The sequence below is a fragment of the Lottia gigantea genome (assembly GCF_000327385.1).
Source record: "Lottia gigantea unplaced genomic scaffold LOTGIsca_1, whole genome shotgun sequence".
NCBI lineage: Eukaryota > Metazoa > Mollusca > Gastropoda > Lottiidae > Lottia > Lottia gigantea.
In genome coordinates, this window is record NW_008706746.1 from 541,715 (window position 1) to 564,158 (window position 22,444).

At 32.9% G+C, this 22,444-nt stretch overlaps 3 protein-coding genes across 3 annotated transcripts; 1 reads left to right on the forward strand and 2 right to left on the reverse strand.

The window, feature by feature from the left end:
- Positions 1–8,192: 8,192 nt before the first annotated feature.
- On the forward strand, positions 8,193–15,794 carry LOTGIDRAFT_205518 (hypothetical protein). The gene is made up of 6 exons (XM_009045388.1): positions 8,193–8,544; positions 9,906–10,081; positions 10,692–10,872; positions 11,622–11,827; positions 12,074–12,298; positions 15,503–15,794. The coding sequence occupies exons 1-6, from the start codon at positions 8,241–8,243 to the stop codon at positions 15,512–15,514; spliced, it is 1,104 nt and encodes a 367-aa protein (XP_009043636.1). The 5' UTR covers positions 8,193–8,240; the 3' UTR covers positions 15,515–15,794.
- Positions 15,795–16,494: 700 nt separating this feature from the next.
- Positions 16,495–16,866, reverse strand: LOTGIDRAFT_102821 (hypothetical protein; the record flags this gene model as incomplete). Its single annotated transcript, XM_009045389.1, has 1 exon — positions 16,495–16,866. A coding segment is annotated over one exon (372 nt), but the record flags the coding sequence as incomplete, so codon positions are not given.
- A 167-nt stretch (positions 16,867–17,033) lies between these two features.
- LOTGIDRAFT_103136 (hypothetical protein) lies at positions 17,034–19,086 on the reverse strand (the record flags this gene model as incomplete). Its single annotated transcript, XM_009045390.1, has 4 exons — positions 17,034–17,138; positions 17,656–17,681; positions 18,185–18,266; positions 18,985–19,086. Coding segments are annotated over 4 exons (315 nt in total), but the record flags the coding sequence as incomplete, so codon positions are not given.
- Between the last annotated feature and the right edge of the window lie 3,358 nt (positions 19,087–22,444).

Consider the following 22,444-nt stretch of genomic DNA (forward strand, 5'->3'; position numbering starts at 1 on the left):
ATTAATAACCAAGTCAGACGAATTAAAATTACATCCAAACACATGCATTGGCCATTGACTTTAAATGAGTCACAACAGTAAAACATAAGACCAAAAACTACATCCCAATACATTCACTTAAAGTTAAAACAAAATGAAAAATAACTCTTTTCAAAACCATCCACTAAATGTAAAACTCAAAATTAGAATAATAATCAAGAAAGAAGAACTAAAAACTACATCTCCACAATCCGCTAAACATTGAAGATAAAATTTTAGCAAGAAGACAAGAAGACTACATCCGAATACATCCAATAAACATTTTAGACATAGACCGAAAACTACATTTGAATACATCCACGAAACATTAAAGTCAAAATTAGAATATATCTTTTGAAAACATCCACTAAACATAAAGACGGGAGGAACATCCACTGAACGTTGAAGACAAAATGAGAATCATCTCACCATGACAGAAGAATACTAAGATAGAAGTAGGTGTATAAAAACAATACATGTAATCACCAGATACCAAGGTTATTTCTTATCTCTCACCACCTATAAATAACTTAAAGTAACTCTCTTATGTTTTATTAAGAACAAAATGACATGGAGTTTTACACTGTCTTATTGAGGCAGTGAAATAGATCTATCTGTACTTGTAGTGAGTTAAATTGTCGTCTGCTAGGGGATTAGGCAACATGAGTTCCAAATCTCCAAAAGACAACAGAAATTCTGATGTCAGACAGTTCTCTTGCATGTCTACCTGCCTTTCAACACCTATCACCTATCCTTGCCCATGCTTAACAACTTCTGAAATGTGTAAATGTCAATACTTCACCATATTCTGGGTTGGCACACGGTCTTTTAGTGGCAGTGGAATAGATCAATTACCAAGTTGATTTGTTTGGGGATGAAGTGCCATGAGTACAGACCATTATCAAGGCAAAGAAAATGCTGGTGCCACAACCAGTGTTTCCAAAAGTCTTGGCTTTCAACCACTATCACCTATCCTTGCTGTGTCTGGCTATATCAATATCGCCTTGAAGGGACAACGACTTACTGATTTTATAAATTCAATTGTACTTCTCTCTAAAGGGTTGCAACACTGCTTTTTTGTGGCAGTAGAATAGCTAAATTGGTAGAAACTTGAATTGTTGTCTATTATGTACAGGCAATAATTCTAATGCCATGACCAGTTCATCTGAAAATTGGCCTGGTGTCATCTTTAATCTCTTGTCACTCTTCTGTAATTTAATGAACAAGGACAATACCATTCAGTGTACAATGGGAATTTGGCCAAGACATCCAAGATTTCTAACCATCAAGATGATCATTCACAGCCTGTAGCACATAAGGCCTTGATTTCTTGACCATAAAAGTGTCTATTCATAAGAGACAGTTCCATTTTGTACTTTGTAAACTGCATCACCCAAAAGAAGAACCAAGTTAAAAATGCAGATTTGGATTTCAAGTCTCCATGTAAGCACTCCCTACATGTCCGAATTACAATATCCGTTTTGAAGCAACAGCAGTCAGCTTCCACAGAACTTATTGGTTTAATTGTAAGGGTACAGCAAGTCAGATTCTAGTTTTGAAAAGGAATAAGGGTAGCAGAATATTAGATTTATCAGATCATAAAGCCAGTAATTAGATATGTTCTTTTTACAACAACCCATATATAAGTATTTATCAGTTTAATTTGAGTTTAAGTCTACAATGTGCATTTAGTCATGGTTTCTGTACTGTTACGGTCATTTTGTTTTACAATGAAAATAAAAAGTTTACTTACATGATATAAGATACAATGAATCCATTTTTAAGATAAAAAACTGAATGATCAGCAATAAATCAAACAACAAATAAAGAAGGATAAATAGTGTTTGTTTGTTTTGTTAATAAATTTATAAATGGTGCAATCAAATATTTCTAGATAACACTGTCTGTCAGCATGTGAAATCAAGAATTAGAAATAGTATATCTAGTGATTCTTTCTAATATTTGATAACACTATCTGTATGAACATGTGAAATCAAGAATTGGCATTTATAATCCATATATCTAGTTAGTGATTCTCTATAATATTTGATAACACTGCCTGTATGAACATGTGAAATCTAGAATTGGCATTTATAATCCATATATCTAAAGTGATTCTTTATAACATTTGATACCACTGTCTGTATGAGAATATAAAGTTAGGAAATTCAAATTTTTAAAATAAATTCCAATTTTCACTGTCCATATGAAAACATGAAAACATATTATCATAAGTTCACTCAACTATCCAAATATCTAATATCACCAAAAATAAATCTCTTGCAGAAAACAGTCAACACCCAATATTCTTCAACACAATCAAGTTATTAATTAGTTCACCAACTATCCAAATTAACACAATATCACTCAAAATTATTCTCTTGCATTAAAAAGTGAACACCCAATACTTTTAATACTTGATAATTATTTCACTAGATCATCCAAATTAACCAATATCACAATGATATATTTAAAAAAGTTAAAGGAGTGGCTAACTGATGTCAAGAATTTCCTGTCCACTGACACTTCATATTTCACATTTTTTAACTCAATCTTTTCCTGATTAACAATTAGACACTTGACGTTCACACTTGATTGGACATTAAAGTGACAGTTTCGCCACTCATTCGACCAATTGTAACCTAGTCTCAGAAACAGGATTTTTTCAGCTAAGCAAATTAGAAATAGTGTTCACTGCCTTCTTAGAAACATGTGTCCAGAATTATCCTTGTTTGAAAGTTAAAATGACACCCACCTTTCCTTGAGACTCAGTCATAGTGAAATTCCTAGTTGGAAGTATATCTGAAGGGATTGTGCGATTTTTGTGCGTTTCTGGTATTTTTGAAGATGATCTTAATATATTCAAGACCCAAATCAATGCCAGAAAATGATATGAACAGGATACATTATGAAATATTGATATCAAAGTAATGAAGAGATGGAAACTGAACTTTCTTTCAAGAATTTATTTATAACCATATCAAATTTATATAGCAAAGATTACTTCCTCTACTACTGCTAATAAAGAAAAAAAATTATTTATCAGATTGTGGTTACTTTGACTATTGCTATTACTTTATATCTGGAGGCCAGGGGGGTGTGTGGGGGGTGTGTGGGGGATCATGGTCTCCCACAGAATTCAGGAGTTGGGAAATAAACTTTATCAGAAAAAAACTATAAATTCAAAAATTTGACAAAAAATTGAACAAATGACTGCAGATAAACAACACAGGCTATAAAAGGGAGGTAATCAGATGAAAATGTGAAATCAATAGTTAACAGTGGTCTGTTGTCGCAATAGCCAAACTATAGACAGGCAATAATACCTTTGCATATATCAGGTTACCATTCAAACCCTTAATCTGTAGTTTCAATTTTAGTTTGGATTCTTAATATATCTCCTCTTATATCACATATAATGATCCAAGTGTAGACATGAGAATAAATTCTACTTGTCCATCCAAGGGATGCAGGCTGAAATAGGTCAGTTGTCTGAAGATCACACAGTGTTAAACTCTGAGTAACATGTTTCAGGTTCTGTTTTGCTATTTCTAGTGATGAAAATATATGAATATGATAATAATATATAGACATATTGACATACCTTTGATGAGCCCATCATTTCAAATTATCACTCTCTTTGACAGTGTACAGAAGAGTATCAACTTCCTGTAGCAGGAATATTACTATTATCCTGATCAATGAGTTCCATTAATCCTAATATTCAACTTCAGTAGGGATGCAGGCTGAAAACAGGTCAGTTGCCTGAAGATCGCATAAAGTGAAAATCGGAGTAACACAATAATACAAGTTCTGTTTTAATTTTTTTTATTCTAATATTACAGCTACCACTTTATATCCAAACCGATTGTCCTGATGAGGATTTTTTATCCAAAACATGTGTGCACAACATAATTATCCTCTACCTATTCTTAAATCATTAAAAAAGTTATGTATCCTAATTAAACATAGCATATAAAGTTCTTCAAAACCAAGTTTAAAGTTGCAAAAACACAATGGAAACAAGCTGACAATTACAAGGAAATTTGTCAAATATGAACACTCACTTCAATTCTCTGAAAATCTGGGCAAAACGTGACTCAGATCAATAAAAGCTAAGCTTATGCATGCCATAATATCACTATACAAGTAGAGATTGTGTGTTGGGTGAAGTCTATTGTTCCATTGAGGATGTTTTTCCTGTTTTCTAGCAGTAACAATACAAACTAACTTCCTATTGCCTTCATTTCTACTCATATCTGACCTTGAACTTTACATCAGTATTTGAGGACAAAATGGTATTGAGGTGTGCATGGGCAATGCAGACGAAAGATATCCAGAAAGATTGGGGAGAGGTTTGTGATGATTAACAACTGTATCTAGGTGGGTGGAGTTTAAGCTGTTCTTGCAGATTGGTGAATTGCCTTCATTTCTTCTCATGTCTGACTTCTCATGTAGCCCATTTTGGATAAATACTGACTAATCTGCCAGACGATATCCGAATACTAGGAGTATCACAGTTCATTGTTTAAATTATCCTTCCAATTGCCTACTTTATATTCATATTTGACCTTGAACTCAACCAGTATTTGAGGACATCTTTAACCCATTTGGGATAAATACTGTACAATTTCCTGGCCAGTTTATGCCTAGAAGGGTGTCTTGATTTACTGTTGAAACGATTCGGTTTCTAACTAACTTCCTATTGCCTTCATTTCTATTCATATCTGACCTTAAACTTTACATCAGTATTTGAGGACATCTATAGTCCATTTGAGATAAATATTGCTAAATATTTATTATTGATAGATAACTAGATTACTTTTTAAGTCTAGGGGTGCCATGTTGACTGTCTAAATGATCACATTCTAACTTACATGCTATTGCCTTCATTTCCATGCATGATGTCTGAATTTCAACCTTTACATCAGTATTTGAATACATCTATTCTGTAGTCTATTTGGGATAAATATTGCATTTTCCTGGCTAGTGTGTTTGAAGAGGTGCTGATATCTATTTGGTAGCTTCAGCAGAATATTCCAGTAGGTACATATTCTCATTCTCCCTATTGCTGATAAGCTTAGCTAAAAACTCTTATCATATCCATGTTTTAATACCATAAGCTATGTGATAATCTATATAATGAATTTCTTTGGAAATTTACAGGAACCACAGACTTTGGATGAGAAATTAGAATGAAGCAAATGAAAGCTATTAGTGTTTTTTTATGTGTCCCCATACATACAAAAGTAAGCTTTTCAAAAATGGAAGCTAAGAGTACAGTACTGATTGTACACAAGACATTAATGTACATAGAACAACCTTTGAGTTCATTTTAATTCGAACTTCTTTATTTCAAAGGATGATGGTAATGACTCTGTTGAAGCTGATCCTGATTCAGATTGATTATCTGAAAAATAAGTTCTGAAAATGTCTGAAGAATGAATTTGAAATAGAAAATGTTGAATTACCTGTGAAGAATAACAACTGTGAAATCTGAGAACTTTTTAATCTGCCACACTCATCTTAAACTCTCTAATGTAACAACCTATTCTTCTTCTCATCAATATTAACAATCTAAATCAAAGTAAAATATTAAAACATTATTTCCGAAAAATCATAAAAATATCATAAGCTTATAGCTTACATTCGATTCATACAACTTCACATTGATCAAGGTATTACAAACTTTGTCTTATACCTTGACTAAAATAGCCACTGTTTTAGTTTTAAAGCGATTCGATATACACTAGCAAATACAACCAATAAGAACCTGTGACTAAAAAGTTGTGAACACTATGGCTTATTATTTACAGGCTTTCTTTAAAGTGATTAGATGATTGTCTGTATTCATAAGCTTAATTTCACAGTTCCAAGATTCATACAGGACTAGATCAAGCTTAGTTACCACGTCCTGTGCATTTTAAAAGAATTCTATGCTCATGTCACCTGTCATTTTATTTTTCAATTTGATTTGTTTTGATTTTTACATTTAGAAAAAATTAAATATTTTCTTTTTCTTTTTTTTTCTTTGCACAATAGGTTGTACTTACAACAATACTTTAGCTCACAATTTTGCAAAAACTGTGCACATAAATTCTGATTTTATCACAATCGTTGAACAAAGGGCCGTTTATTTGAAATTTCATTTGAAAAACAAATGTCAATATTTCATTTACCGGCCATTTTAACCATTTGCGCATCCTCATTGCGCACAAATTTGAAAGGTTTCGTACAATCCATTAACTAAATTATACCATTTGGTGATTGAGAGATAAAACGAATAATTTACACTTGTGTGGAAAAATTAAGAATGAAATGAATTGGGAAATTTATAAATTACATCTGTGTTCATTTCATATTGTACCAAAAGGCCTAACACATATTGTAGTTTTACTTTTTATTGCGGTAAATCAATTGTGCTAATGAAATGAAATTGATTTTTTTCGCGCTATGAGTCTATTTTATTATACAAAGTTAGAAAAATGGTTTGTAACCCCTTTTTGCCCCCCACCTTCATTTCTGCTACAAATATTCTTTTTATACGTTTTCGTCTTAAAAAATGTCTGAGTGTTTGAATGAATGTACAGTGGTGGAGTCAAAGAAGGGCAGCCGCCCCCCTCGCGGTCCCGAAAGCAAGTTTTTTTCACAAATAGGTTAGAAATTCGGGCAACCTCAGATATTTGCCTTAAATGTCAGTAAATCGCGTTTTCGGGCGTCTTATTCTTAAAATTTTCTTGTGGTGGTCCCACAGTCCCTATACAAATAAACCTTAAATTCGCCAGGAAATCTCGTTTCAGGGAGTCAAATTCTCTAAAAGAAATCTGGAGGAGGTCCACAGACTTCAGAAAAACGTGTTTCCAGGCTTCCAATGGGTGTCCTCGGCAGCAATAAAGATAGCTATAACTCTATAGAGAGCACCACTGTAATACGTAACAATTCACAAAGTTTTCCGTGAGGGTAGGGTGTTACCTAAACTGCCCCCCTTAGTTGGATGTTGCCCGAATTTCTAATCTAGTTATGAGATATGTCCCCGTAAAACTTGCGGTTGAAAACTGATGACTTTAGCCTCTGATGGATATTGGTGACAGTTGTCAGCCAGCTAGAAACTTGCTGACTCTCACGCAGTCTCTGATAGATATTGTTGACAGTTGCCGGCATGCTAGAAACCTGCTGACTCTTACCTAGCCTCTGATAGCTATTGTTGACAGTTGTCGACTACCAAGAAACCTGCTGACTCTTACCCAGCCTCTGATAGATATTGGTGACAGTTGTTGGCTATAGCTAGAAACTTGCTGACTCTTACCCAACCTCTGATAGATATTGTTGGCAGTTGTCGGTTAGCTAGAAACCTGCTGACTCTTACCCAGCCTCTGATAGATATTGTTGGCAGTTGTCGGTTAGCTAGAAACCTGCTGACCCTTACCTAGCCTCTGATAAATATTGTTGACAGTTGTTGGCTAGCTAGAAACCTGCTGACTCTTACCCAGCCTCTGATAGATATTGTTGGCAGTTGTCGGTTAGCTAGAAACCTGCTGACTCTTACCTAGCCTCTGATAAATATTGTTGACAGTTGTTGGCTAACTAGAAACCTGCTGACTCTTACATAGCCTCTGATAGATATTGTTGGCAGTTGTTGGTTAGCTAGAAACCTGCTGGGGGCAAGGGGGGGGGGGGGGGGGGGGGCACAGTTTATTCTTGCAGTATGTAAATTGTAAATTTTGAAAATGCCCCTGTAAAAGCGCCGCTGGGCTATTGTTGACAGTTTTTCGGCTAGCTAGATTCTGTAGACTCTTACCTCCTTACCTAGCCTTTCATAGTTATTATTGACGAATGTCGGCTCCCATAAATTTTATTTGAAAAGTCTTAAGGTTGCAGAAAGAGCCGCAAAACATACAAAATGTAGGGTGTCGTTTTCTGGGATGGAGTAGCATCAAAGTGATATTTAGCCAACATGAATATTTCCTTTTATTTATCTTTTTTCAACTTGCTTGTCATTTCCAAGCCTTTCTCACGAGCCGAAATTGGGGAAGTCACAGCGGAATTCCCTTAGAAAGGAGTGTATCATGGTGATGGAATATCTAAAACGGGAATGACGCGCAATTTCTATTTATAGATCTGACCTCTAGAGGTCAATTTCATATATCAACCAATCAGAATCCAGTATCATGTCAGTTGTAATGGAGGATTTCATGTCGACACGAAACAACTTCTAATCTAAAATGACAAGTCATAAAATTGGTGTGAACCTCAGGGTTTCTGGAAATTGTAACCAAGGTGGTCGGAAATATATGGAAGATACCCATTCGTTCAAATTCTACAAAACAGACGGGAAAGATTACGACTTTGCATATTTCGGAATCTTTGATGGACATGGCGGAGCGGAGGCTTCTCGATTTGCGAGAGATAACCTTCTCGACGAAATTATAAAATTTGACAGTTTCTGGAGTGATAATGACGAAGATGTGTTGTGGGCCATTAAATCAGGATTCTTGGACACTCATCATGCAATGTGGAAAGAACTTGGTAAGTGTTGGAAATCTTAAAACAATGGAGGTAGGGGTATAAAATGTTGACATTGTCGAGGGTTTGAATGTTGCGCTGGGTGTGTTTCTTCGCGATTTTATACATTGACCTTTCTCAAAAACGTGTCGCTTTCAGCGGACGGTTTCTTATAAATTTAGTTTTATTTTCAACCCCAGTTTCCATACAATATTTTGACACCTTGGTCTTTGAATTTCGACAACAGGAATGGTGTTTATTTTGGTTTTTCAAATTACAAATCGCGCGCATTTTCGTAACCAGCCATGTTTTGATTTGAGGCGCTCGATAATGTGGCTGGTCGTCGTTTGACCTCCATAAACTCGTTTCTTGTCGGATTGACGAGTCAAGACTTGTCCCTGACTTAGATAACAGATTATCCCGTTAAATCTAATTGAGTTTGAGCAAACATTTAAAAGTACGTAGTTGATATTTTTAGTGGGAAAATTTGAAATCAGCTGATGTAAAAAATTAAATTGATAACGGCGTCATGATGATTATTTCCCGACTCCGCGAAGTAGTCTAGAAATTCAGGTCAAAGGTCAATGTTGTTACAAAACAAAATGAAAGTAATAGTAAGTCGATCACAAATGGGTTTTTCTCATATTATCTAATCATAATCCCATTCATTAAGTAAAAGTGATTAAAATTTATTGATTTTTCTGAATGTTAAAAAAATAGACTCATAAAAGCACTGGCCTAGGTCACAATGAAGATTCATGATAAGATAATTACATAGTTAACTGTAAGAATTGAATTAAAAGAAATTGAAAGTTGATAATTGATTTAATTAAATGAAAGCCAATCATTGATTTTTGGATCCTTATTATTGTGCCACTGTATACAAATCATAACACATTTCTTTTGAAACAACATAGTAACTATGTACATTATTAAATAGCCATGCTTGATATCAGAAATTTCTCATTTAGAATTTAATGGTTTGTGCACAAACTTCACAGCTACATTTTTTATTTCAAGATACATTGCTAGGTTATTAAAAAGAACTATTAGGAAGAGATATGAACTCGTAATTTACAGCTAAAATTATGAGCAATTAGTTAATTTAGGCTTACAAAATAGATTAACAATATCAGCTTAACCATAAACTAGCTTTTCCTGATACTGGCTTTATATCTTTAACACACAGCCTAATAAAGAGAGATATAAATTTTTGAAATGAATATTGTTTAGAACTTATTGAAATAGTGAACATGTAATTTACAGCTTACAAACTGTTAATAATAAGGCTAACATTAAAAAATCAACATAATCAAAAGTGTTCTTCCATATATGTCAACCAACATTTTTACATTTTTGATGTCAATATTGTTTGTCCATTTCAGATAAATGGCCAAAAAGATTGTCTGGTTATCCAAGTACAGCTGGAACTACATGTAGTGTAGCCTTTGTTAGAAACTCTAAGATTTATATTGGACATGTTGGAGATTCAGCTATAGTATTAGGCTCAGATGTTGGTAAAAATAATGCTATTGTCATGAAAGCTGACTGTTTAACTAAGGTGAGTAAGAAAAATCTGTTTTTGAGAAAAATGAAGATTTAAAATTTTTCTCGGAGGGGTTGTCTGTTAAACACAAATCTTGCAGTGGAATAGCTCAATCTTTATTCTAGTGAGTTAGATTATGGTCTGTTAATTGAAAAGGTGCAGTGGGTTTTGATTCGTCCTTAAAGCAAAAAAAAATTCTGAAGCCACATTCATTGGTTTTGAGAGTTGTCCTGATGTCGACTTTCAAACAATGTCACAAATCTGTCAAAAAGAATAAAATCCTGAATTTAAAGAGTCTTTGATGGATCAATTTATGAATGAATGATATTCTGTAAAATGAAACAAGAGTACAACTGGACCTATATCATTGACAGGTGAAAAAACTTAAGTTGAAAAATCTGGAGGCTTAGGTATCTTAATGTATTTCATATCTAGGTCAGTGAGCTAGCATTTAACTCATGGAGCTACCCAAGCGCTAACTCATGGCACAAGCAGAAACATTAGTACATAGTTTAATGATCAGAATTTAAAACTACATGTGTATGCTTTTAAACTTATTCGCCTTGTCCTCTATCTGTCAAACTTACTTTGGTACTAATCTATGAATATGTAATTTTTTCATCAGGATCACAAACCAGAATGTCCACATGAGAAGAAGAGAATTGAAAGTAGCGGGGGTGAGGTTGTAGCTAAATCAGGAGTACAGAGAGTAGTTTGGAATCGACCGAAATGGAACCATAAAGGTCCGATACGACGGAGCACACCAATAGATAAAATACCATTTCTAGCTGTGGCCAGATCTCTAGGTAAGACATAGTTAGCTATATGAGTCTTGGTCTTTCTCAAAGACTTAACTTCCAATGTGGTCAAGTCATCTTATTGGTCATTCACTATAACTGAATTCAAATTTAGTTTTTATTATCCAATAAGATTACTGCATTTGTTAAAATCTGTGTTTATCTTTGTTAAGAAGTAGAATTACAATGAGAGAACCTAAAATAAGGGTAACAAGCTAGATAATACAGTGGTTGATAGGAGGGAGATAACTCCATTTTATTTTGGTAACTCAGACCACAGTGCTTTTCAATTCAAAAGTATACATTAATGTTGAATACTGTGGCAGTCTGTTTGCTCTTGAAGATGCATCGATGTCAACTTGTACTACTTTTTTACTCTTTGTGAGGAATACTGCTGGATTTTTATTGTAAAACATCAAATAATTTTTTTCTAACTACTTTAACAATATTTTTAATTGGTTAGCATGAATTATGACATCTTTTATGCCAAAATTCTAGAGAACAGGATTGAAGAAGAATCTCATAATATCATGGATGGCAAATACAATAACTCATTGAAATAACAACAATGGTGTATGGTGTTTAGTTGCATTAATGGAATTGGTTGGTTGTCAGAATGATTTTGAATGGGGGCAATTCAATTATCTTAGTTCCCCTTTCCAGCCTGTAGCTATGGGCCTGTAAAGTTGTATACCGAATACTAAGAATTAAAACTCCATTTCTGTCCGTCAATTGTAACTTGTCTGTTTAACTTTCAGGAGATTTATGGAGTTATGATTATATCACAGAAGAGTTCGTCGTATCGCCTGAACCAGATGTGAGTGTTCATAAACTAGATCCATCGATTCATAAATGTATCATATTAGGATCAGATGGTTTGTGGAATATGGTGTCACCAGAAGAGGCTGTTTCCGTAGTTACAGATTTGGAATATCATTTTGAAGATAGAGTTGTTTATGATCCAGTAAGTAAAGAAAATTTAAATTTAGGACATCAGTTTTGAATGATTCTCATATTTTAATACTTCTATTTCTCAAATGAAATGATCAAGAATTGTGTTATTAATGTTCCTTTACAGACTCAAAATATTTTTGTCAATAAGAAGCCATTGGTTTAATTGAAAAAAACTCAACCTATGTAAAGTATTTGATAGCAGTATTTCTATTAAAAAATTATGATTGAAATAATTTGCTGTATTTGTCTATTTTAGTCAGCAACAGTAAGCTATTGGATCAACCCAGCAGAAAGACTGGTAGCTCTTAGTTTAAGGAAATGGAAAGCCCGGGGGTTACGTGCTGATAATACAAGTTCAATTGTGGTGTTTATTGACCCCCTAGGGCCCAGTCGTCTGACAATACTTCGGAAAAAACGAGAAGAGCATTTTGCAAAACTACGAGAAGATATGAGAATTAAAGCCCTGTCGAAAGCTGCTGAGGTTACACCGAACGTCCAGAAGGAGTATGAAGATAACTCTGTCTCATCTCCGACTCACTTACCATTTATTCCCACCACACCCATCTGTGAGCCCCGTTCTGTGATCCCACCAAATAGTGCCCCATCTAAATTACTGCCAAATAAGGAAGACCAATCCGAGAGTTCCTCGAGCAAAAATGATTCCGAACAAAATCTGGACTCTATGAAGAAACAACCCAAAAGGGCGAGAAAGCTTTCATTATTTCCTCAGATTTTAAATTCGGAAATGAACGACAGTATTCAGGCAGGCAATGCTGCGACAATTTCGTCCCTGGCAGATTCGTTGACGCCTGATAAACCCTCCGAGCCTAGAGACACTCTTGCTGAAAATTCAGAATTTTCTAAATTTGGTGCTCTGAATATAGGTATGCATTCCATGCGATTACGAAAATCGGACACTTCGATTCCTTCTAAATATGGGACATCCAATTCAGAATATCCAGGAATATTACGGAACAGTCAAAATAGTGTACACAGTCGACATGTGAAACTGAAATCGTCCAAATCGAAACTTTCTCTGAGAAAATCAGGTTATGAGAACGGACCGAATACATATCAAAATGTGCGGCTTGGAACTCGACTCCGAGTGAGGGATCAAAACAATTCACATTCCTTAAGTGCCAAGAAAAACTTACGTAGTAAAAAATCAGTGACAAACAATGACAGGAAAAATAACAGGACGGTTTTGAAAGCAAAGCTGTCGACACGGAAATCAGATTCATCTAAAACAACGAACAAAATGTCCATGTCCATGAAAAGAAAATTAGAAAAAGATGAAGACTGTCCGGTTGCTAAGAGACTACGTGGTAGCCAGTCATAGGGCTGTGTTTTAAGTTTTTACATTTTAGAAAGTTGTTAATCATTTTTTTTTTAATATTTCATTTTAATTGTGCTATTGTTACCCATGATTTTTTCTTACACAATGTTGACACAGATCTGATTTTCTTTAAATATGGGCTCTTCTATGCCTTCACATAGTTTTATTTCAAAGTTTTGACATTTGCAAATAAAAGAAGCCCAGTGTGCTACAAGCTCTCCACCTTAAAGATCTCTTAACAGCTGGAAATCAAAAAAGAGTAGGCAAATGCCACCACTGTCCTGGCAAAATTTCCCTCATTGCACACACCATAGGGTGTAAAAGTTGGGTCTAAAACTCTATTCATTTCATTTTGCAAATAAAAGCTGATTTTTCATTGCTTCTATAATACCACAGTAATATTTGATAGTGATTTAATATGAAATTCATATTTTAAAATGGTTCATAAATTGTAAATATCAAAAATCATTTTAATTTATTTGATTTTAAACGAAGTGCTCAAGAGAACATCTGCTTTTAGATTTAGGAAATATTTGGACATCATTTGTCATGATAGTATGAAGCTTCTGGCACAAGATGTACCCATTATATTATAATGAACTCTTCCACACATGCATACTTTCAATTAATGCGATACAGTTCAGGATGAGTTCATTTTCTAAAGTAGTGATGTTTGTTATCAACATGAATCTTTTTGATCTACTCATCTGCAAAATGATCAAGAAATAATCGTCCCTAACTGTACCTGCCAACCATTGTGTTTAGTCAGAAAAAGATTACTTAGCAATTTCTTATTCTATCAAACAAGTAGTGTAATTATTAAGAAACAACAGTTTTATGAATATTGATTATTTAAAGATGGCTTCCTTTATTCTCATGTATGAAAATGAAAATGCTAATACTTAAGAGGAATTTTAATGACTTGTAAAAATACCAGTTTGTCTCATATGTCCATAATTAATTCATAATTAGATAAATTAGAAGAGAATTACCAGCAAAATTACAATGAGTGGCTGATCAAGAAAGGTTAAAAAGTCTTTTTTGTTTATCCAGACTGTACATACATGGACAAACATACATGGTTAAAACTCTTACTTAGATTCAATAAGAATATAATGATATGATTAAGAATACATGGTAATTCATTAGAAACACCAATTAATCAAATAGTTTGCTTAATTTGACGCTAAAAAATAAGGCAATCCATCTTTAAACACAGTGTTTCATTACTAACACATCATTCATCAATAGAAGTCTATATCCATAAAGCTGTTGTATCTTAATGTGCTGTGATACTTCTAAATGTCTTACAAGGATTAAGTTGTGTAATATCAGTAACTTTCTGAGAGTTAACTGCAGGGGGAGACAATTTTTTTTTAATGGTATTTAAAAGCCCACAACTATATGCAGGGCAGTTATCAGGCACTCAGGTAATTTTAATGTACAGAAAATTGTTTCTTGTTAAGATTATTTCCTATTGTTATATACTTAAATATGTGTCTTTTTCTCAAAAACATATATCACCCTTTTTCTTCCCTTAAATGCAATAATTTGAATGGGTTATTTTCTGTAGGCTCACAGAAAAGTACATTTATTAAGAAGTATACTGCTCTCCCACAATAAGGATATTTCAGTAGTAAAAAGCAGTAATCAATTGAGATACAGTCTAATTAAATTAATACCAAAACTTCGTATATATTTTTGTATATGCGCCACTTCAGTTAGGGTCTAACAACAGCCCTCTTGAATGTTCGTCAAATTAAGTGTTTGACCGAACCTGATAAACACTGTCACAAAATGTCAGCGCTGAAGATTGTAGAAATTTGTTTGGTTAAAGCAGATGTCAACGAATGTTCAAGAGGCCTTGTCGTTAGACGCTAACTTAAGTGGCTATATAAAAAATGGAACCTAATAAAACAAAGAAAGTTTGGTGCGAGTCAATTGATGAAAACTGAAAGTTGATGATGGGAAAGCACCTGATGAACTTTTGAGTCTAAAATTCACTATTATATACAGGCATACCATAATTATTGTTAACACTAATATTTCATAATGGCTTGATTGTTAAAAAGATCCAATTAGGTACAACAGTCATGTAACTCAAATAAAATTACAATATCTTTTTGTTATAATTTTTCATCAGTCTCCATCATAATCTAAAAATATTTTTACCAAGGCTGCATACTGTTGATGTTGGCTATAGATAGCTTGAAATGTCACCAATACGTAACCTTAGTATAAATCTTGTTAAGATTAAAATTAAACGAGAAAAAAAAAAAGAAAAATAATAAGAAACAAAATAGTAATTTTATAATAGATTGTGTTCAACTAGAACTTTGGTATATTCAGCTCGAATTCTGACACAGGACTGGTAAATGCAATCAAATCATCTGGTTAGAACTCGTATCAGACATGAATGAAAAATGCAGCTCGTTTGTCTACTTAGGGTTATAGCCAGACATGACTGAAAAATGCAGCCCATTAGAGGCTCTCGTCAGACATGACTAATTGGATCATTTTGACTTCAAGTTCTTGTTTTTTGTTGATGAATAAATCAATTCACAAGTAATTATTTTTAGTTAAGGAAGATTATTTTTTTAAATAATGAACTGTATGATATTGTTAATAAATTACAAACTTTATTTCTTGGTGTTTTCCTTCTCAGGGTCAGTCACTACCGATTCTTCCTAACTTTTGTCAAAAGATTAAATTATATGGAATATTTTCAAATATATTATATTGGGCATAGATCATCTCATTCATAGTAGAAACTAAATTTTGTCTAGAATTTGTCAATGAACTGTAGTGGAGTAAGCTCCCCTGATTCTATTCTACTTCCTGTATCAGTAAGCTCCCCCCCCTCCCCCCATTCCACTCCACTTCCTGTATGAGTTAGCTCCCCTGATTCCATTCCACTTCCTGTATGAACTCACTCCACTAATTCATTTGCCATCTCTTCCCATGTTAAAACACGAAATTCAACCTTCTATAACTTTTTCCAGAAATCTCGTTGAAAGCTTTCCAATATGTCGAATGAAAGCCTGACCAATTCTCAATGTCTCCTAAAAAATTCATTATATGATGACCATGAAAATTTTGAGCTACTAAAATTGAAAGTAGACTACTACCGGTTGTACTCATCCGCTAGAGTTTGGCACTTCATAAAACGACTATTTTTAGAATTAGCCTTCCACCTTTAGGTCTCTCATCATCTCACCAAATCTGAAAGATAATGCAATTTCAGACATCAAATTCCAAATCTAGACCAAATTTTACCCAAAAATAGGCAGGCAAAAACCCCAAAAGGGAGAGAGAAAGAAGATTTCTAAAAATAGCCTGGACTACATTCCTATACAATCATTTGCATTAAATATTTTAGTGGAGTGAGTCCTATGAGTTAGTTTCCTAGATTCTATTCCACTTCCTGTAATAGTAAGCTCCCCCGATTCCATTCCACTTCCTGTATGAGTAAGCTCCCCTGATTCCATTCCACTTCTTGTATGAGTTAGTTTCCTTGATTCTATTCCACTTCCTGAATGAGTAAACTCTCCTGATTCTATTCCACTTCCTGTATGATTAAGCTCCCCTGATTCCATTCCACTTCTTGTATGAGTAAGTTCCCTTGATTCTATTCCACTTCCTGAATGAGTAAGCTCCCCTGATTCCATTCCACTTCTTGTATGAGTAAGCTCCCCTGATTCTATTCCACTTCCTGTATGAGTAAGTTACCTTGATTCTACTCCACTTCCTGAATGAGTAAGCTCCCCTGATTCTATTCCATTTCCGGAATGAGTAAGTTTCCGTGATTCTATTCCACTTCCTGTATGAGTAAGTTCCCCTGATTCCACTCTATTTCCTGAATGAGTAAGTTCCCTTGATTCTATTCCACTTCCTGTATGATGGTAACCATTTCGTTGTCTGTTATTGGATTTCTTTTTACTTTCTCCATAGCTTCAGAAAGTTTTATAGCCAGTAGGTGTTTACACTGAAAATTTAATAAAATTATTTTGACCAATGTGTGAAAATTATAACATTTTTCTCTGCCATTTTCCATCAGTGATATGATTGGCTTAAATGAACTACATACAATCATTACGGACTGCTGGTGGACTGTGAATACGCAGTAAAAGTCAATCTGGGAGTGGACTACCACACAGCCAGGAATGAATTGGTGTTGGGGCTCAGATTTTGTACTGAGAAAATTTGAAGAATTAATCCCCAGAGAACTCATTTCTGACAATTTTGAGGTGCAAAAACGAATCAAAATCTTCATCTTTTTGATTTTGTATAAAGATACTGTAAATGAATTAGTCTCTGCTAAGCTGAAGAAGGTTTTGAAGGGGTTAATTCTCACTCGCTGGGGCCCAGCCCCCACGGATCCCACCCTTACGACAGGGCTGCTACCACAGTTAGGGAAATAACCCCAAACAAAACTTAATTTTAAACCAATCAATTATTCGAACACTTAAATCATTAAGGTTAAGGCTGTTGGACTAGCTTACCAATAAATAATCTTCTTTTTTCAAAACTGAAACAAAATATCCGAAATATAATTTTCAAGCAATTAACTGTCTTATTTTCAGTATGTTTTCATGATTGAATTCATTTCATAGCCATGTTGCCTGTCATTATCCATCAAACATGCCCACAAATTCCAAACCTTTTTAAAAAGAAAGATAGCTTGCCAGACAAGGTAACATACACCCACTGGCAGCTGTCAAAAATGATAACTAAGCCTTTATTGATAAAAAGTATATTAAAGATCTTCAAAATAATACAAAATTTCTCATGTTAAAAATCTTCATAATGCATTTGAAATTCGTAAACTTTGAATGTATGAATATCTCATCAATTTACAGTTAGTTATGCTCATTTTTTTTCAATAGCGATAACCAAAATACATCATATTATCAACATTAGTGCTCTCAAGTCTTTGATTTTTAAAGACATTTTACAAGTCAATGCTATAAACATATAACCAAATTATCATAAAATTCAAACATTAACAAGGTCACATCAACACTGTTATACCTGAGAATCTGAAAGCTGGACAGGAACAATAATGACTAGATATAAAACAGGTATAATATTTTGTACCAGCACTTCCTACAACCTGCAAATAAAGTTCAGATATATATAAGTATACTTTTACCATGATAATTTGCTTCTAGGACTGGGTATCAATACCAAAATGAGATCGATTATTGCTGGCAGACTGATAATCAATTAATAACGAAATAATTCAATTGAGAATCCCTGTAAATACTAAATTCAAAACATGCCACAATTCTTAAACTCATGTGTAATTTTTTAATCGTAGTATGTTCTTGCTTTGATTGGTTATTATAGCTTATTGTGGAAAATTAATGTGCTAAAGGGAAACTATGTGGAAGAGATTAATATTTCTAAACGGGTGGAGCAAATGTATCTTTGACATATAATCAATTATGAAATTTGATAATAGAAATTATAAATTCCTAGTGACAATAATCGATTATGTCGATTATTTTACCCAACCCTAATTGCAATCAATATTTCACTTGGTTAGCCAGTAATTAAAATTTATCACGACGATCTGCAAATCAAACCATATCAAGGGCAATAACTTAAGAAACCCTCAACCAATTGGAGCCAGATTTAAACTCATCCACATTCTCATCAAATTAGACATGCACATCAAGTTTCATCAAGATTGGATAAAAACTGTAGCCTCTATTTTGTCTCCAAGCCAAATTTAAGGCGTTATTAAGTCAAGGGCAATAACCCAAAAGCCATTCATACAATATTGCTAAATTTGAACTTCACTGGATCTGAGAGTATGTTATTTATACCTGATAAACTTCTCTACCACTCGGTGATGTCAGAAGTGTAACAGACTCATTATCTATCAATTCAAGGGCAGGTAATAATGGAGCCTGGTATACAAACTGCAATCTGAAATATTGATTAATTTATATCATTATTAGACGCATTATAATCATACACCTTTCACATACCTGTTCAAGTTCACCATACAATACAGGTCTGAAGATAGCATAGTGTTAAACTCTGAGAAACAACTTGATTGATTACTAGGTCCTATACATTAAAAATATCTGCAATACATATAATAAGTATTAAACAGAAACATACGTTAAAAGAAAACATATAATGAAGAATATAAAAATCAAAACAAACAGTAGAAATGACACATAAACCACATATAAACAGCGAAACATTCAAGGGGCAGAAGCCCCAATCATAACTTAGTCTCAGGGTAATTTAAATGTGACCAATTGACTTGTGACAAATTAACTTGCCAATTATAAAAACAATCATGATAACTTACCCCGATAAAATTTCATCTGTTACTGAAAAAAAATGCAACATTGTGATCAGATGAGTATTATTTCTATCTGAATTATCATTATGGCATATTGCTTAAAGAAATGCTACCACTTAGAATAAACATAAAATAAAGTCTCTAAATTTGTCCAATAAGACTACATTATATTCATCAGTGGACTTTCCTGGTGTCATAACTATACAACAGAATCCCTGTAATTGACAACATATAATACTTTATAAATATTAATGGTTTTTCAATAATAACCTGTAGTTTCTGTGTAATTTACTTAGTTTTTTAGATTTATAAGATTACAGAGAGGTTCTGTCATATAATTTTGACACTAAGTAAGTGCACTTATGAATATATACTCATTTTGATAGAAAGTTTACAAATTTGTATTTTCCGTCTAAAAGCAAAAAATTTACAATTTGATTTGATTTGCAGATCGTCATGATAAATTTTAATTTTGGCTAATCAAAGGAAAAATGGTACCGCTTGAATTGAACAATTTAATGAATGTACAACAAGAGATATTTGGTGACAACCATTTTAAGCTGTACTGGGTATGACTGGATAAAAAAAGTAAAATAAGAGCCCTGAATGCCTTAATGAGAACTTACATTTTCCGTGTTGTTTATAGACAGTTTGTACTTCATTCATCAACTGTTGTGTAACTTGATTTAGAGTCTCCACTAGAAATAAATAGTAAATTATTTACAACAAACATCAGTCTGTCAGATTATAGACTTATATAAAATCTACTGGAGAGAAACTCTACTAGTATGATGTTTATAGTAAATCATTTAGTAATCTATAGACTTGTATAAAGCATACAGGAGAGAAACTCTACTAGTGTGATGTTTATAGTAAATCATTTAGTAATCTATAGACTTATATAAAACATACAGGAGAGAGACTCTACTAGTGTGATGTTTATAGTAAACCATTTAGTAATCTATAGACTTACGGGAGAGAAACTTTACTAGTATGATGTTTATAGTAAATCATTTAGTAATCTATAGACTTATACAAAACATACAGGAGAGAAACTCTACTAGTATGATGTTTATAGTAAACCATTTAGTAATCTATAGACTTGTATAAAGCATACAGGAGAGAAACTCTACTAGTGTGATGTTTATAGTAAATCATTTAGTAATCTATAGACTTATATAAAACATACAGGAGAGAGACTCTACTAGTGTGATGTTTATAGTAAACCATTTAGTAATCTATAGACTTATGGGAGAGAAACTCTACTAGTATGATGTTTATAGTAAATCATTTAGTAATCTATAGACTTGTATAAAGCATACAGGAGAGAAACTCTACTAGTGTGATGTTTATAGTAAATCATTTAGTAATCTATAGACTTATATAAAACATACAGGAGAGAGACTCTACTAGTGTGATGTTTATAGTAAACCATTTAGTAATCTATAGAACTATATAAAACATACAGGAGAGAAACTCTACTAGTATGATGTTTATAGTAAATCATTTAGTAATCTATAGACTTATACAAAACATACAGGAGAGAAACTCTACTAGTATGATGTTTATAGTAAATCATTTAGTAATCTATAGACTTATATAAAACATACAGGAGAGAAACTCTACTAGTATGATGTTTATAGTAAACCATTTAGTAATCTATAGACTTACGGGAGAGAAACTTTACTAGTATGATGTTTATAGTAAATCATTTAGTAATTTATATACTTATATAAAATATACAGGAGATAAACTTTACTAGTATGATGTTTATAGTAAATCATTTAGTAATCTATAGACTTATATAAAACATACAGGAGAGAAACTCTACTAGTGTGATGTTTATAGTAAATCATTTAGTAATCTACAGACTTATATAAAACATACTGGAGAGAAACTTTACTAGTATGATGTTTATAGTAAATCATTTAGTAATCTATAGACTTATATAAATCATACAGGAGAGAAACTTTACTAGTATGATATTTATAGTAAAGCATTTAGTAATCTATAGAATTATATAAAACATACAGGAGAGAAACTCTTATAGTATGATGTTTGTAATAAAGCATTTAGTAATCTATAGACTTATATAAAACCATACAGAAGAGAAACTCTACTAGTGTGATGTTTGTAATAAAGCATTTAGTAATCTATAGACTTATATAAAACATACAGGAGAGAAACTCTTACTAGTATGATGTTTGTAATAATGAATTTAGTAATCTATAGACATACATAAAACTTACATGAGAGAAACTTTACTAGTGTGATGTTTGTAATAAAGCATTAAGTAATCTATAGAACTATATAAAACATACAGGAGAGAAGCTCTACTAGTATGATGTTTGTAATAAAGCATTTAGTAATCTATAGAACTATATAAAACATACAGGAGAGAAACTCTTATAGTATGATGTTTGTAATAAAGCATTTAGTAATCTATAGAACTATATAAAACATACAGGAGAGAAACTCTACTAGTATGATGTTTGTAATAAAGCATTTAGTAATCTATAGAACTATATAAAACATACAGGAGAGAAACTCTTATAGTATGATGTTTGTAATAATGAATTTAGTAATCTATAGACATATAAAACTTACATGAGAGAAACTTTACTAGTGTGATGTTTGTAATAAAGCATTAAGTAATCTATAGAACTATATAAAACATACAGGAGAGAAGCTCTACTAGTATGATGTTTGTAATAAAGCATTTAGTAATCTATAGAACTATATAAAACATACAGGAGAGAAACTCTTATAGTATGATGTTTGTAATAAAGCATTTAGTAATCTATAGAACTATATAAAACATACAGGAGAGAAACTCTACTAGTATGATGTTTGTAATAAAGCATTTAGTAATCTATAGAACTATATAAAACATACAGGAGAGAAGCTCTACTAGTATGATGTTTGTAATAAAGAATTTAGTAATCTATAGACTTATATAAAACATACAG

Coding starts and splice junctions, on each gene's coding strand:
- LOTGIDRAFT_205518 (XM_009045388.1), top strand. CDS start 8,241: ATGACAAGTCATAAAATTGGTGTGAACCTCAGGGTTTCTGGAAATTGT. Junction 8,545..9,905: donor TGCAATGTGGAAAGAACTTG/GTAAGTGTTGGA, acceptor TGTCCATTTCAG/ATAAATGGCCAAAAAGATTG. Junction 10,082..10,691: donor AAGCTGACTGTTTAACTAAG/GTGAGTAAGAAA, acceptor TTTTTTCATCAG/GATCACAAACCAGAATGTCC.